Source organism: Poecilia mexicana, unplaced genomic scaffold (assembly GCF_051168715.1).
Source record: "Poecilia mexicana isolate PSO_F unplaced genomic scaffold, ASM5116871v1 scaffold_5, whole genome shotgun sequence".
In the NCBI taxonomy this organism is placed as follows: domain Eukaryota; kingdom Metazoa; phylum Chordata; class Actinopteri; order Cyprinodontiformes; family Poeciliidae; genus Poecilia; species Poecilia mexicana.
Window position 1 is genome coordinate 17,256,515 of NW_028263374.1, and position 17,382 is coordinate 17,273,896.

The 17,382-nt window shown below is 37.3% G+C and overlaps 1 protein-coding gene across 1 annotated transcript in view; it reads right to left on the minus strand.

Moving 5' to 3' along the window:
- ca16b (carbonic anhydrase XVI b) overlaps positions 1–16,653 on the minus strand; it is a 156,170-nt gene extending 139,517 nt beyond the window's left edge. The window contains exon 1 of the mRNA XM_014988115.2: positions 15,889–16,653. Coding sequence (XP_014843601.1) covers positions 15,889–15,973 — 85 coding nt within the window. The 5' untranslated portion in view covers positions 15,974–16,653. The remainder of the gene's footprint in view (positions 1–15,888) is intronic.
- Positions 16,654–17,382: the final 729 nt, after the last annotated feature.

A 17,382-nucleotide genomic window follows, 5' to 3' on the forward strand; every position in this document is an offset into this window, starting at 1 on the left:
AAATGACATTTTAGAAAACACTAAAATGTTATTTATTTTAGTGCATGTACAAACAGAATGACCCTCTTTGTACCTGCAACAAGGTCATTCTGTTGCATTTACAAACTATGAGTGTCATGTTGATTCACCATCATTTTGAATAGAGCATGTACATTGGGATGGGGATTGTAAAATATACATCCAGCTTTGGATACGAACATAAGTTACTTTTACGTGACATCCTCTAGGTTTTTACTTTTTCCATACTTTCTGTATCATACTTCCTATGCTTTCTGTACTTACTGGTTCGTTTCTAACCATCTAAGTAAGCCTAGAAATACCATCATATGGTCAAATAACTATTAGGTTAAAATTGTACCATATTTTGTGAATACATCTTCAATGTAATATCAGTGCGTGCAATATTCATATCGCAAAGGACTGTTTGGAGTACAATAATTGTCTGCTAATATATTCTGACTGTTAATGAACTTACATTCTACATGCTAGTGTAATGTTTAGCCAGGATAGAGTCTCACGGCAGCAGATGTTTACATTGGTTACAATGCAGAAGGTCACAGAATGTCGGAAGCACAGATGGGAACGAGAGAAAAGAAGAAAACAGACACATACTGCAAATTTTCAAACAGACTTATATAAACATTTAGAATAAATACTATCTGAAATTAGCAGTTTTCAAGTAAACTTTACTATTAAAGAGATTATTATGCATTTTTTGCAATATTGCTCCTTGTTGAATAAAACAAGCTGAGATTATGCGGTTAGCTTTGTCTTTAACATGCTTCTCGTAACTTGCCAATTGTCATCTTAAAACTTTATAAGTGATGAAAATAACTCGTATAAATGAAAATAACTCTTTAGCTTTCACATGTCTGTATTTTATTTATATGTGTGTATGTAGTAGCTTCCTTTAAGCCAGTTGACCAGCAGTCCACAGAGCCTGGTAGTAGTGTGGTATGCCGTAGTCCATAACTGTACAATTGTTTTCATATAGCTTCCAATTAAAAATACCTTAAACCATAAGAATGATATGACATGGTTTTAAAACTGTAACAATTTAAAACATTGGTTTATCTTGATATAATTTATCTCTAATGAAGGGCATTCAAAGATGTTAGGACCCTAACAGATCTGTTTCCTCAGATTTGGTTTTGCATTCCTACTCGACTTTCACCTTTGCAGTGACAAAAAACACACAACAAAAACAAAAGTGTGATGAGGCTCGTTCAAAGCCTTTTAACTTTTGATGTGTAAGCTACACAGATCATTGCTTAGAGAGGCCAGGAAATTGGTGCAGACGAGTGGCTGCCGTCTCCTTTTTCTTGACCCTTACTGATGGGCATGTGGAGCGATGATTGCTGGAATCCCTGAGTGATTAGTGGTTACCTTGGGATAGATCTGTTCTGCGGGGGGAAACACATGTGCTGTAGGTGTAGGCCGGCTTTGACAATAACATATGGCAGCTGCCTCCTTACTTATAGTTAACACCAGCGTTTGACAGAGACGCACACAAGGAGGAATTTGTATGACAGCATGGCAGGAATTATGCAGGGATCAAGTGGAAGGTGTTTTGTTTGGAAGTGTTCAATAAATTCAGCTGTTGACTCGTTCGTCGTAAAACTTCACTGACTGATAAATGCGGGGGTTCTCTTTGTTGGGAAGTATAAAACAATATGTTCCTGAAATATGGAAATGTCAAATGGAAAGGCCATGGTATTCAAATCTCAAGTTAATTAGGGTTCCACTATGAGGAAGGTTTGGATGTTTGTGTTGAAGAACAGAAACATTTGCATTCCCTAAAGGGGAGCATGTCAACAGGATCGATAGGGTAGAGTGTGAACTCCTGTTCTTGCTCCCAAAACAAACAAAAAAAAAAAAAGCATTGAACTCAGCAGATCCTCATCGCTGGAATCTTCTGAAATTAGCCACCATCAAAATCTAATCACCTGCTTCCTCTGTCATTTTCACACAAAGAAAATTGTTCAAGATGAAATGGTAGTATTTGATCATTTCAAAATTTACCTAACCACTTGATAGATGCCTAGAATTAGCTCAGATACGATAGAGGTTTTAAGTAACGTAGTTAAACACCAATTATCCTTTTCCTTCCATTGATGTTTTTAGTGCTTTCTCTCCGTGTGAGGTAGCCGAAGTGTGAGAGAAACAAACAGAACATCAATCTCACTTGAAACCCAGTGCCTCAGGACTGATCTCAAAGAGTGCTAAGGAGGAGGAATAAAAACATTTGACAAGGATTTCATGAAATCAGGACAATAGAAAGGACACAAGAATGTAAGTCCTTAACTACAACTACATTGAAGTGCTGAGGATGTTTTTTTCTTTAAAATTATTTTCATACTTACAAATACCCTAAAAATAAGGTATTCAATGGTGAACAAGGTATTACGTTATATGTGGTTTTACATACCATAGGTTGGTGCTTTGCAACAAGACCATCAGACGTACTGGAATAAATAATAATATTAGTATGTGTATATACTTCCTAACAATGCTCCTACCTCTCATTGGTTGTTTCTAGTTAGTACTAGGAGCACTGGCAGAAGGCAGAGGATCTCGATTTTTTTCCCCACAAATTACCTGCATCACACTATAAATAAAGTTTTAACAAATATGTAAAATAATATATTTTTCATAAATGTTACATAATGCAGCTTCAAGCAGGACATAAAAAAGTTACGGTTTCAATAATAGTCAACACAATATTATACCAGTGATAATCAGCACATTTAATATGTTTTTTTAAGGCACTAGAAATATTTACTTAAATAAAAAACAAATATTATTTTCTTTTTACTCCTGGATATCACACATTAAGGACCTCATACCAATTCGTTCCTACTCTGGACCATTAAAATGGTCAGCAGAGTGGATTATTTTATTAAAAAAAAAAAAAAAGAAAAGACTGCAGTGATCCAATTTGAACTCCAAATAACCAATTTTAATACCATACCATGCATTTACAGAACAACAGATACAATTCAGTTTCTATACTTGTTAAATTTGTGCAAACATTAAAACTTAAATAATAAAAAAAAAACACCTTGATTTTCATTCAGGCAGCTCATTTTGCATTCAGCACAGCACTAGCAGCTTGATAAAACATGTGTTGCCTAATCCCATATATTTAAATGATTTCAGCCGTAGTTCATGACGGGCAAAATGAGCTTTGTCGAGGAGACTGAATTCGTCTTTCCTCACATCAGAAAAAGGCAATCTTAACTGACGTCAACAACAAAGACTCGAGCACAAAGAAAACACACATGGTGCGTTGACCCACAATAACACAATAAAGGAAAAAGAGGCCTGAAGCTTCCATTGTCTTCGCTCTCTACAGGGCAGCAGTGACTGACAGTTCAGCTGTAAGTAAAGCTGACACAGTATCACATCGTGGCAAGATTGTTAAGGGGAGAGCGGACATAGCAACTGAAGGACAAAGGACATTTATTGATATGGCCAAGTCCTCCAGTGTAGGAGATGTCCTTTAGTGAAAGTGTCTTGTTGCCTGGATATTAATCACCATTGTCACGTAGCACAGGAAATAAGTACACTAGCTTCCCCAATGGCAATTTTCTTCCCTTGTTTCAAACCCACCTGGTCAAATCCAGTTAGTCTGTGTGTGTGTTTTGGGCTTAATGTCTCGGAGACAGATGAAATCTGTCTTGATCTGGAGTGAAGTGGCTGTGAGTCATCCTGAATGATTAAAATGCTACTGTGACCAGCTTCTGAGTGTCTTGGCTGAAAGACTAAGTGAACTCAACCGTACACATCACGTAATGAAGTGATGACTGATCGCCTCCATTAACATAAGTTAGGCAAATAAACAGCTTAATCACTGCTAACGTCAACTTACTGAGATTATCTTAGGAAATAAACTGAGTTTTAACTATTTCAGTCTCACGTCGGCTGGAATATTCCACTTTAAAAAAAAAAAAAAACAATTTCCGTATTTCCAGGCAGGGCGATCACACTGCCTGTGTCAGTAAGGGAGCTAATGTTCAGCAGGCACATGACGTTCTACTTCACTCCGGGCTCTGGTCGCCATCTTGCAATGTATTTATACTACTAGATCTGCCTTTGCCTGACTGCTTTCTCTGAAGCATAAATTTTAACAGTGAATATGTAAATACAGATCGACAAAATGAAATGAATGTTTAATGACATTTTTTTTTCATTTGTTATTAATTTTTTCCACACAAATATGAAAAGGATGAGAGCAAATGCCACAGTTGTTCCCTCAGATATTGGCAGCTGTAGTAATTAAAGCAAGTAAAACACAGTCCCAGAGTACTCCTGGCTAGATTGATTAGATATGAGCTGGGAATCTGTGTCTCCTATAAGCCTGTAAAAACAAAAAGAAAACCCTAAAGCAACTGCCAACATCTTTGGGAACATGGCTGCTACAGAACAGACTGCTTGAGGGTGCTCCATTTCTGAAAGTTATGAAAATCCCAAAAGAGACATGACAAAGCCGTGGCACAACTGGAAATCGATGTAGCCGGTGGACACATAAGCCAGAGAACTGTTCTCACATATTTGTTCCTCAGGCTTTCATGAAGAAAAGCAACACATGTGCAAAAGTAAAAAAGAAAACTAAAGCAAGCGCTCTTAGATTGGGGATCTGAAAAATGCAAGTGTAATTGCAACAAAGAAAGGAGGTGGCAATAAATTCATATTCAATAACTTTTACTACGTATACTAGTATACCCACTAAACAATTGATGCCAGTCATAGAAGCAGTATATGGAATTTAGTGACATCTACCTGTGCAGTCATAAACTGCAGCAAACTGAGAGCTGGTGTCATTAAATGTAGTTAGTACTTTACTCATATATTCAGAATGATTGGTCATCTCACAGTGCTAATGTAATGATAATCTGAGTGAAAAAGCCCCCATGAGTAATTTGGTTGCTCCTTATGTGCATCGGGTGCTAAAATTCACAGAATATTAAATAGCTTTTGTTTTAGAATGATGAAACCTAACAGTGGTGTGTGTCCCGCAGGCCATGATAAACTCACTATTATGATATAGGGCAAAAGTCAATGATTTGTAAATAAATTCTAACCCAGGGCTACTGAAGAGTGGGGCTGCTGTGATATTATTGCTTCCAACACGCTCTATAAGCTTTAGCATAATCTCTGAGATGTGGTCATCTTGGCAGCGAGACTCTGTCCGACAAGCTAAATATCTTATTGGCATGCAAAGTGTGCACTCATGACAACTTGAAATACCAACCAACAAACACTGCGTTCCAAACTGTCCCTTGAAATATTGTTAATGCACACACAGATATTGCAATGATGATTTATAGCGCAGCTTTTACTTAGGAGTCCAAAAATGGTCTGTTTCTCGCATAAGCCTCCATTGTTGCGCACACACACAAGGGTACACCAATAGGGGTTACAGTCCTTAACAAATCTGCTGGGTTTGATACCCGACCCCGAGCCATTTACTGTATGTCATCCCCTTTCTCTCTATGCCCTTCTTCATGCCAAGATACGAATAAACAAAGGCTACTAGTGTCACAAAATCTTCTTAAAAATGAGAAGAAGAAAAATAAACAAACAGTGTGGCATTCTGTAGACTACTACTCGTCAGCTTGTTAAATCTAATGTCCCTAATGTGGCCCCTTAGGTCAGAAAAATGCCCCTGTTCATGGTTTTTCCATCAAACCAGTAGCAAGTCCTACACAGCTGCAAACGCTAATTCTTTGTCTGGCTAGAAGAAAGAATTTGTTTGTTAAACCACCTAAGATTTAAAATGGTATTAATAAATTAAGCCGGTGGTTTTAGGGCAAATGTTTGCACTGACGCTTATGTAAATATCATGATTTATGTAGTTATACTGTTTTCAATTGGATTTGATCTGCTGCTGAGATTCAGATAAAACATTTACTTAGAGTCATATTTTTAGTGACATAATGAGCTGTTATTTCTACATGTAAAAATGGATTGTTTCTTGAGCGGTCCGTAACTACAGTTTAGTGTTCAACATATTAAAAACTATTTTGCAACAACTCAATTTAGAAGCACTGATCATTACCTATTACAGAAATTGCATGTCTATGTAAAAGGTATCCAAAATCGTAATCACCATAATCTGTTTGCTAAAGATATGTTGCTAAAAAAAAAAAAACACCCTCACGTGAAACAAAATGTTGTTGCGTGCACATTGATTGATTCATACAGCACTTAATCCACTAAAGAGACTGAAGTATATTTCAGTAAAAATTCCAACGCAAGAAAACTATAAGTAGAAATTGGATAGAAAACTAATAGAAAAAGAACGATAGGCGCAATGCCACCATGTAACATGGTTTTATTAGTTTGCCTGAAAAAGTAAGTCTTGAGCTTAGACTTAAAGATGCCCTGGTCAGAGAAATACAATGTTGTGAAAATATTTCTTTCGTCTACACATGAAATGACCAAATCTTTAGCTTTACTCATTAATAATGACTACAAGGGTACAAGAAAATAAACGTCTAAAACTTTCTGAGTAAAAGGCACCAAATCAGCAGGTTTTTTTCAATCAGAAAAAAAAACTTCTGCTGAAAAAGACGGTTTAACACCTTGACGAGTGTGATATTAATAGTCCTCATGTATAGGAAACACTCGAAATAACCAAATGTATTTATTAGGCAACAGGCTTTCAAGAATTAATATTTTTTTCCAGTGATGGTGTCGTGGACAGTGTGGGATAAATTGGCAGCTGAACTGATCATGTTAACTGATTATTAGCAGTGCAATTTCACAGATGGCGAAACAATTACTATACCACAATATATATTATACCAAACATTTCCTCTTCCTGTTCTCCAGCAAAAACAGCACTGTGAAATTATCTAACATCCCCAAATACACTTTTGAATAAAAAGAAAGTTGGCAAACATGTTGAACTAGCAACAAATTCTGGAAACTAAAACATAAACTTGCATACATCCTTACTCTCCTTACACCAGAGAGATGATAAAGGCTTTTCTCTGCTTTCTATTCCATCTACAGCGACGCTGAAAGATTTATTCTCAAACCCCCAAAAAGGAGAAAAGAAAACCATTCTCTGATTGGAACAATAATCTCAAACCCTAAATCAATTCCTGATTGTGTTCATGAAAATGTGTTTTAATTTCCAGGCTGTTCTCATTGCTCTTACACCATTAGGACCTGAAGGTCCTTTTCCAAGTATGTACAGGTACTAAGTGAACTAAATCTGCTTCACGATAAATGTATTTGTGCCGTAGCATAAATAAACTTAACTTTTAATTTGTTAGTGACTACAAGCTCTGAGGGAAGGTGTGGAATAATAATGGGCATATCTCGTTTTACAAGCTGTTTCAGCCAAATGAAGCACATTTTTCACAGCTGATCAGTTCGAGGTAAACATGCTGGGGTGTTTTTTTCCCAAACCACAATGGTGATCACTGCTTAACCACCATAATAAGGTACGAGTTGCGTGCCGAGTCTCAGTTCTCTGAAATCAGGCAGCTGTTATAAAAAAATAAATAAATTTTTTAAAAAAGCAAAGTTATCACCATTACAGTTTCAAAACTATCACAGTTAAAAAATGTTACTGGGAACAGTAATGCATTGTAGTGTGAAAAGTTTCACCAGTTTAATTAGAAAGATAAATAAGCTAGTCATTAAATGTGAAAGCAGAGAGGGAAGGATGAGCATCACCAGTAAAAAGGATCCACAGCAAATTATATACACACCAGTGAAAAGTGATTACAGTTGCAATGTTTCCCCATCGGACCATTTAGTGGGTGGCACAAGCAGCTGGTGGAAAGACAACAAGATAACGGCAAGCTGAGCCCATATATGATTGAGACTGAGCAGAACTTAGTGAGGCTATTTTAAAACCACAACTGTTCCCTTTCGAAGAGCTTTTGCCAGCATGATGCACATTGTGCTAATTATCAGGAGAAGATATGAAGGACCTGGATGATAATGATGGCGCTGCCGACATCAGTGAGATCCAGACAGCTGGCATCCTGCTGGCACAGCAGGGTGTCCGGACGTCACTTATTAAATTAATAAAATGTTTGCCCACTTTGTATCCAGGCCTGTCATGGTTACCAATTAATCATATTATCACAATTATTGGAGATAATCATGATTCCATTATGGTCATAATGGTTTTCACTGACAGAAACACATTTTCTCACACATTTTTTTTTTCCGGCATTTAATTGATAACTGGCAAAGGATCAACACTCTTCTAAAACTCAATTCATACCTGCCCAGTGCTGTTGACATGGCATGTCTACTATTTAGATTTTTTTGTGACCAATTCAAAAAAATATAGATTTTTAACCTAAATCCAAATCAATTTAATACATGTCCTTTGAGAAGTAATTTTCCCTATTAACAGGACTATAGAGATAGCCATTACGTTTATTGAATAACTGACTCTTTTCTTTTTCTGTTTTGTTTGCCGAGGTCCTTGCATGCCTAAAATGAATTGCCAGTAGGATAAAAGCCCATTCAGTCTAATCCTTTTCTGCATTGCTGTATTTTCATTGAATGCTCCAAACAGGAAGATGATCATTGGCTTTAATGAGCGCAAGAGCACTGTAATTGCAACACTGTCAATTAAAAAAAGGAAAGACGTTTGTGTTTGCCTAAAATACTGTTATCAAAAGCTGAGAGGGGGCCGTCTACAGTTTACCTAGGCTGAAGTCGCATTTCAAACTCTCCCTTTGCGCTTGCTTCCATGTAAGAGGCGTTTAGAAGCAGATTTTTAGGGATTCACTTGAAACAAAAAGGCATAGGCTAAAAATCACAATTACTAACCTTTGCATGTTCAATACTAATAAAACATAACATTGCAAAGTTATGTTTGCAATGTTAGCAGAGTTGAGTATGTGAGTTGTATCCATGGTTTCTTGTCTGTAGGCTAATGTAGTATCTCTTAAGCAGTATCCACTGTCATAGCTACCAGGGTAGTGGCATGACACAAAACTGAGTCCAAATCAGTTACCAAGGATTATTCTTTATGCCAAAATTAGATTAGTGTGCATCTACCTTTTTATTTCAATGACAGAAAAGAAAAAACCCCAGAAATACTGCTTTTCATTTGACACTGTATGGGTTCACCATGTGGATCAGGCTGCCATGACTTTTTTTTTTGAGGCAGGTCAAAAAAAAATTCTTCAACATAATTTCTCAAATGCCACATATACCACACATGTAAACCACAGTTACAGAATTTAACCCATTGCTATTCAAATATCACAGCGGTTAACCAATAATGACTATTACTTAATTTCTCTGCCCCATTGACACTTTACTCGCCTCAACTTGCTGGATGCTTGAAACTGAATGTAAAATGGCAGCACTACCTAAGTCTGATTGACAGCACTAAGGCTCTTCTCCTGTCTCTGGTTGTTTTTGATCAACCAGTGCTAACTGCCTTCTGCTGTTAGCACTGGGAGAAGGCAGAGGTAATTGATTTGTTCACACAAATGTGACACTGTCACAGCAAAGTGACAGTGTTAACAAATATGTAAAAGAAAAAAACATTTTTTATAAAAGTTATATACTCTAGCTTTAAGGGGTACTTAAAGCATTCACGTTTTATTTACAGATGGTTAAGTGGTATTTAAATGCAACACAACACATAATACTGACATACTCCTGATGTGGCAGAACACTGAATTCAACAGCTTTTATACCTATGCACATGAACTATTAAGAACAAAAGAGCATCATAAATGGCACAAAAACATCAGAGAAAGAACAGGACTTAAAACCCCCTTCATTTTCTCGCCATCAGACCCAAATGACACATATTTTGAATAGGCTAGCCTATATTGCAGGGTGACAGCATCTTAACAAGAGTTTTAAAAATAACATTGAATGCCCAGTTCTGTTGCACTCCCTAAATAGTTTTATATGACATATATAGACACACTAGAATTATGTCTCCTATGTGCTTCTTTCCGTTTTGTCATTGAATATTTACCCTTTATTCTATGTGATTCTCAATTTAGGACCAAAACGTAACACTTGAAGCAGAAATGGGTTTAAGCCTTAAGATAAAACCTGCTAGGGTTAGGGTTAAATGAAGTATGTATAATTTAAGACGAGCCATTTCATCTTTGAATTTACGACATTTCCATTTCAGCTTTACATCCAGTACTCTATGATGGATTTTGAAAGATTCATGTCAGTCAGCCAGAAACGACACAATCTATCAGATGGCAGTGTTCAACTAGATTTGTCCTCTACCACCTTCAAGCTGGTCAGCTGGGCAGTCTGTATTGCTTCACCCCCCCCCCCCCACTCTCCCCATTCCTCCTCTCTGTGCAAGACGTTTGGTGAGACAAGCCATATGAGAAAACCCAGCTTTTAGGGGCTTGTAAAGCCTCCAGTCAATAAAGCTGCAATGTGAAGACATGAGGACGTGGAAGTTTAGAACTAAGGGATTTTAAAGTGGTGGTGAAAGGGGGGGTTGTCTAGGAGAGGAGGCATTCCACTATGTTAGCTTATAGCTCTCTCTCTCTCTCTCTCTCTCTGCATTAATGTATCAACCACTGATGATACATAAGGTCCACACAGCCTCCCTACATTTAGAAAAATGGATGATCAAATGGAAAGATGTATTTGAGATTAAGTGAATCATGAAAACTGTTCATAAAAAGAACAGAAACTTTAAGGGAAAAAAAAAAACACTTGGCAGGTGATCGGATTAACCATGTTTGAACTTACATCAGTAAAGCCAGCTGGTAACTTAAACACTTGCCAGTGGGGAGAGGAGCCAACATGTCTTTTCAGTCAACAAACGCCTTCAGTGCAGCCCTCTTAATGACAAAGTACTCTCAAAATTACTGACTGGTTTTAGAGGAGCTGCCACTGTTGACTGTAATCACACCTAAATCCAAGTGAGACTGTAAATATTAATCAAATCAAACATCTTCTAAATCATATATCATGGCTATCCGAAATAAAAAGATGAGATATTCAAATGTTGAAACTAAAAAGTGTCACTTGGGGTTTTGTTTTTGTTTTTGTTTTTTTAATGCATGTTTGCTTTGCATTTGAGAAAAGAACTGGCAACAACAGAGTCAACAAGACAAAAGGAGTTGTGAGGGTAAAATAGGAAACCACAAAGCAAATTGGATCTATTCCTAAGAGGTCAATAACATGAATTGGTATAAAGAGATCAACCCAGAGAGATTGGTTGTATAATGAAAAATCCCTGTATTCAAGTGACGAGATCAAAATACAAAACTGGAAGGCGGTGATCTGTGGGCTTTCAGGTGGCACTACACGTGAAACAACAACCCTGGAGTAGACTCAGGAACTCTCCTAATAGCTGTTGCTGTTGTGAATATACAATTGTGGCATAAACACACAAGCAAGGTCAACTTCTGCATGCAGCAGACAATAGAAACCATCTTGTCAATTTGCTAGATTAAAATTTTGAATAGATGAACTCCGACCATTTCAAATATATTTGTTCAAGCCATCAATCTGGAATAAGTCAGGAACAGCATTATTAGTCACAGTTAAAAAAAAATAAAAAAAATAAAAAATAGAAACAGCATGTAAATAATGAGGTCTTTAAAATGGGTGGACACTCACAGGCTCCAGCTGTGGAATCTTGTCTCTTAAATGTGTCCAAGCTGCCCCAAATTTCTCATCTTGTCTTTTTTTTTTTTTTGATTTTGATTTTATTTTCTCTCTCTCAAATGCGTGGATTTTTTCTGTTTATTAGTATTTAGCGTTTTGCTTTTACAACAACATGTGGACGTTAAAAGGAAGAATGAGCATTGCTTCACACATAGATGTTTGCAGTATGTTTGTAATGCATGTTTTATTTAGACTGCCCCCCCCCCCCAAAAAAAAAGGCTAAAAGAACCAGAATATTTTCGGATATTCAAACACTCAAAAAACTACTTTGTCCCATGTTCAGCAACTTGTTTCATATTTTAAAACCTGGTCAATACATTCCAATTAAAAATCCACCTATCAGGCTTTTATTGGCTGATACCAATTTCCGGGAATCTCAACGTCAGCCCTGCTAACTGTGATAACCTAAACCCTCTTTCTAAAGAGTATAACACATGTAAATTAATTTGAGTAAACTTTGTTCTCAAATTCATCAATTAAATGTAACAAGCACTGACCATAAAGACACAGAAAAAAAAAACACTGCGGGTTCTTTGATAAAGGTAATAGTTTTGAATTCCAACACAAAAATGAAGGGATTACAAGATTATCCTCATTTATGCATCAAAGCATATGCCCATTTATTTATTTTTTATTTTTTTTCACAAAACTCAAAACAAAGTGCATCAAAGAACATTGTGCCCGTTGATGCACTTACCGACTGAAAAGAAGAAGAGCTATTTTAATCATTTAATTAACAGAAGGGTGGGAAAAAAAGTAAAACTTTTCTGGGGGTCACAGGTTAAGATTGGTCACAGGAAATTTAGCTGACTTTGATCTTTTGCTCATTGTCTTATTGGTACAGTATTAACTTAAATCTATAGTTATTCATTTGAATTTTTTTTTATAAAAAATGAACTAATAAATCATTAAGCATAAACCCAAAGTGAGCAAAAAGATATCTACTTCTTTACCTTACCCTTTATCTTTAATTTAATTTAATTTGTTTAATGCTTGAAGAGCAGAAAATGTATGTTTTTTTTCCCCAAATTCACAGGCAGTACATAACATATGAAACTATATTTTACACAGTTTGCAAAATATTTTTTTTTTTGACAAACAGAATAGACATTTCTGTTTTGACACATTTTACTTCTGGTTTCCAATTACATTTAGTCCAGTTGATTTTGTTTATCGGTATACTTTCTATCATTAATATTTGTACAGTGGTTATTCAACCACCAAATATAATAGATTTTGTTCTATTAAAATGATCATTTACTTACATTACTTTTTAAATTTGATTATTCCCATGCTGACAAGCTGACCAAGTAACTTCCTGAAAAAAAAACACCTGTTTCATCAGCAAGTAAAGTAATTTTAAGCAAATTTGACAATACAACAATCACTAGTGTAGAAAGTAAATAACAATAGGACGTGTATGGGACCATGTAGGCCCTCCTCATGTGATCTTCAATATATCTGATTTTGCATTATTTAGCTACACACACACACACACACCATCTTTCATCTACACAATTCTTAAGTCAAGTGCATGCTACTCCTGACATTCCAGATTTTTTCAGTTTTTCCCAATAGCATTCCAGTAAAATGTTTTAACTGCTGCTTTTGATGTGGAAAACATTTTTTTAATCTTTTAACACTCCTCTTGTACAACCCTTACTTATTGCAGTTCCGTCAACTAGATTAATGTCATCATTGTTGATTTGTTTGATCCAAACCAATACTCACATTTATTTAACAATTTATGTTTTTCTGTGAGAGTCTCATGATATAACCTTGAGTGAAAAGACAACAGTAATGAATTAAGTGATCTAACTGCTTTTGCTTCGAGCCTCACTGACAGTGTGCAACATGTGTCAGAAGGTCAACACCACGCTCTATACAGATCCAGTTTCAAAAGAAAAATTATCTCGATGCTCTATGAGCCACTATAAAACTATCAGAAAGTGATGATATTCCAAACACAAACGTAATTCTGGCGCAGCTGCAGGTTTTAGGTGCTCTCTTCACGCCTCCTTCTTTGTCCAAGTGGATGCTTAACATCACCACAGAGAGGTTGGCATTGTTCAAATATTTGGTCTCTGTTTTATAGGGATGAAGACATTTCTAGAAGTGATGCTAAGCTTTTTAGAAAGAGCCCTTAGGCTCAATTCTTGGTTTTATTCTTTATAGCTATAAGAAAACATTGTACTGCCAGTTTTGTGTCGTAGCGCAGGTTTCCAGGTGTATGCTGATGACACTGTATGTACCGAGTAAGATATTCCATCGGAATCAGCACAACTGTCTTGGTATTTGGAGTCTATTGCAGGATGGTTTCTAACTCATGTTAAGTGTTAAAGGTGAAAAAATCTGTGTTTTTGTCTTCTTTCTCAGGACTGGACTTTTATTAACAGTAATTTATTTGATCGATATATTGTGTCTTTATTTTTATGAACTGTTGGCTTGAACAGTTTTTTTCATTTTGATGGTTCTGTACTTGTATTTTGAAATTGGTATAAAATCGTCTGCTTTTCAGTAGTCCTTACATAAACTAATAAATGTACTGGAATTGTTTTTGGAGAACTATTTAAATCTTGTAATTTGCATGCATAAATGAAATGACCAAACAAATATTATTTAGATGAAAATACGCAAAATTACTGTCCAAATGATCTATAAACATAAAGGGTAGCTTTTATAGATCAGTGGTTTAAGACCGTTACAAATCCTGCATTGGAAAAGCTGCGCAACAAAGGCAACACACACACTGATCGCCAACACAGCATCTCTAACTAGTGCTTTAGTAATATGTCACCATATCTTGTTATGTACAAATAACTCCAGGACTGTTTCCTTGTATTGGTCAGACTTTCATTATTGTTGTAAGTGTTTGTTTTTTTTTCTGTTTTTTGTCGGTGTTGTACAGATAATAGTTCTGGTTGGAACACTGACTTTTTTTTCTTCCCTGGACACAATATGTGATGTTATAGAGGAAGCATCTCGCTGTCAGGTTGAATGCTTACCATTTTATAGTGTACATTACAGGTTGTTTCCACCCTTTAATACAGTATAAATAAATTTAAAAAAAAAATGTCATACCACTATAATTCTCTCTTTTTTTCTAATTAGAACAGAGTATTCTTTCCACACATAAACAGTAGACGCAATATTACAGTTGAGAAAAGCATGAAATTAATTTATAATTGTAAATCAGATAAGGCTTTTTGTATGTTTTGGCATCTGATTTCTGGCAATTTTGTATTATTTATAGACATATATAGAGAAGTTTCTAAATCTAAACCTAGACCAATTTTGGACTTAGTCTTACTTGGTCCAGGATGAAATACAAAGTTCTAAATTTGGGCTATGCATGGACGCAACAGTTACTTAAGCAGATTGAGGTGTAGCTTCAGTGTTGACAAGGTGTATTTGCTCAAGTGGGAATTTGCATATTTCAAAGAAACTTGTGCGAGTACGGCACCAAAACTAACTCCTGGGTCTGGGTCTTCCTAAATCCAACCCTGCTTATTGCAGTACAAAAAGACAAACTAGTAAATTCAGTTTACCAGGTTATCGACGTATGCAGAGGAGCATTAATCGCCCCTCATACACTGAACAATCTATATTCTACCCAACAGCGCTGACTATCGCCCCGCCCTCCACCTCAACACATGACCGCAAAATTACAGGTCGACTTGAACTGGACACAACTACAGTAAGCCGGGAATAAAACTTGGGCCACCTCATATGGCGGCGTCCAAACTAACAAAACCCCGCGGCTTGCACAATCTGATTAATTCCACGGGGATGTGAATAATGGGGGTGATGTCTTAAAGAATAACCTCTTTTAACAGATCCCTTTATTGTGTTAAAGAAATTCCGCTTCGACTGAATAAGCCGACGTTGGGTCGCCGAGACGAGAAAGAAAAAGGGGGGGGGAAAAAAGGTCAAAGAGCCGGCGGACACAGATTCAGCTGTATCACGTTGACGCAGGGATAGTTTGCGCCACACTCCAGCTGCATAATCAATAACATGCACACAAATCACGGAGGCTGAACGTGTCCAAACGTCGGACGCTCTTTTAATGTCGGCTCGGCCCAGCAAGCGAACAATTCAGCAAAGCGTTACCCATATGGGGGGCGGGAGGTGGGAATCCTATTTCGTCCAGCAAAACTGGCGTCAACAATAGACAGCGACTCTATCGGCTAAATACATAACAGCTAAAAAAAAAAAAAAACCCTTGTTGCAAGTACTTACCGGGTTGACAGTCTTTGTGTTCGGGCAAGGTTAAAAACAGCAGGGTTAAAATCCACCAGTGACTCGGTTCCCGTATTTTCCGCATGTTAGACTACTCATCGAGAGCAACAAGAAAAGGCAACGGGTGATTAAGTTAGTCTTTTTTTTTTAAAACCCCTCTCTCCTCTTCCTCTTCTGCTGCTGCTTGTCCTTTAGAAAGAATCACACGCACACACTGAAGCCGAAGTTGGCACGGCGGCCACGAAGGCAGAGAGCATCAAAGTATAGAAACGGTTTGACGGTCACAGGATACAGTCACTGATTTGAAAAAGCCAGATTCACTCGCCTCCGGACCGAGCACGGGCTGCTCTCCTTAGCTTCGAGGAATAAAGCGGCGAGCACGCAGAGGCTGCGCGAAAACAATTCAAAATCTCTTGTTGTTGGAGTCCTCCGTGTCTGCAGCGGGCTTCCACATAGCGACATTCCCGAAGTCTAGGGAGAAAAAGCAGGAGGAGAGGGAGAAGGGGGGCGGGGGGGAAGTCAATCGGCAATCAATCGCTGTCTTTAACTACAGGAAAAAGTGGTCGAATGTTATTGATCATACGCGGTCATTATTAAGTGATTATCCGCGGCGTCAGCGAGACCGAGGTTGAAGGAGAAAAGTGTTGCTGGAAATGTCCCATTCTTTTGGTCCAGGAAGTAGTCTTAGCGGTCAGGCGTGCACGGATATGTGGCTACTGCTCTGCTCTGGTCCCATCCTATCCGGACGGACTGTGTGTGCGTGTGTGCAAAAGAGAGAGAGAGAAGGGGGGCATGAGAGAGGGAGTCTGGACGGGGCGGGCGCAACGGAGGCGGTTCCTGGATCTGCTGAATGCAAAATGACAGGGAACGGACCCAGAGGTTAGTTTCTAAGATGTTATGATAGGAAACACTTCAAATAAATACATAAATACATTTCTTGTCTAGGACTAAGCACAATCTGCACTGGATCCAAGTGCCCGTCTTATAAATTGCAGTTAGAAATACGCAGCAGCATCCAGATTACCACTGATTTAATGGCAACGTTTTTGAGGTTTGCAGTTCTACTTTTACCTCACATTAGTTTATTCCCCACTGCTACTTAGGTTTATTGGTAAAAAAAAATAAATAAAAATACACAAGGAGGCACTTTTCTTCACTAAACAAATGAAAAACAAAACAACTTAAATAGATCAACGAACTAATGCTAACTTAATTACTCTCAGAAGAAAACAGTTTGAGTTACTACATTTAAATTACCTTTGAGATTTATTTGGTGTTATTAAAAGTGCATTCTCCAAACTCAACACAAAATGCAAGTTTTAATGAACTGTCGGAGTCTAGGCATATTTCAACTCCTCTATGCACCAGCTAGCTTTCTATGCTAGCATGGTGCATGAGGAATCTTAGCCCAGTTTTCAATGACAAAGGGTCCTTGGGTCTCCATGCTGCAACTATCAACATTCATTTATGGCACTTTCACACTTTTTCCTATCT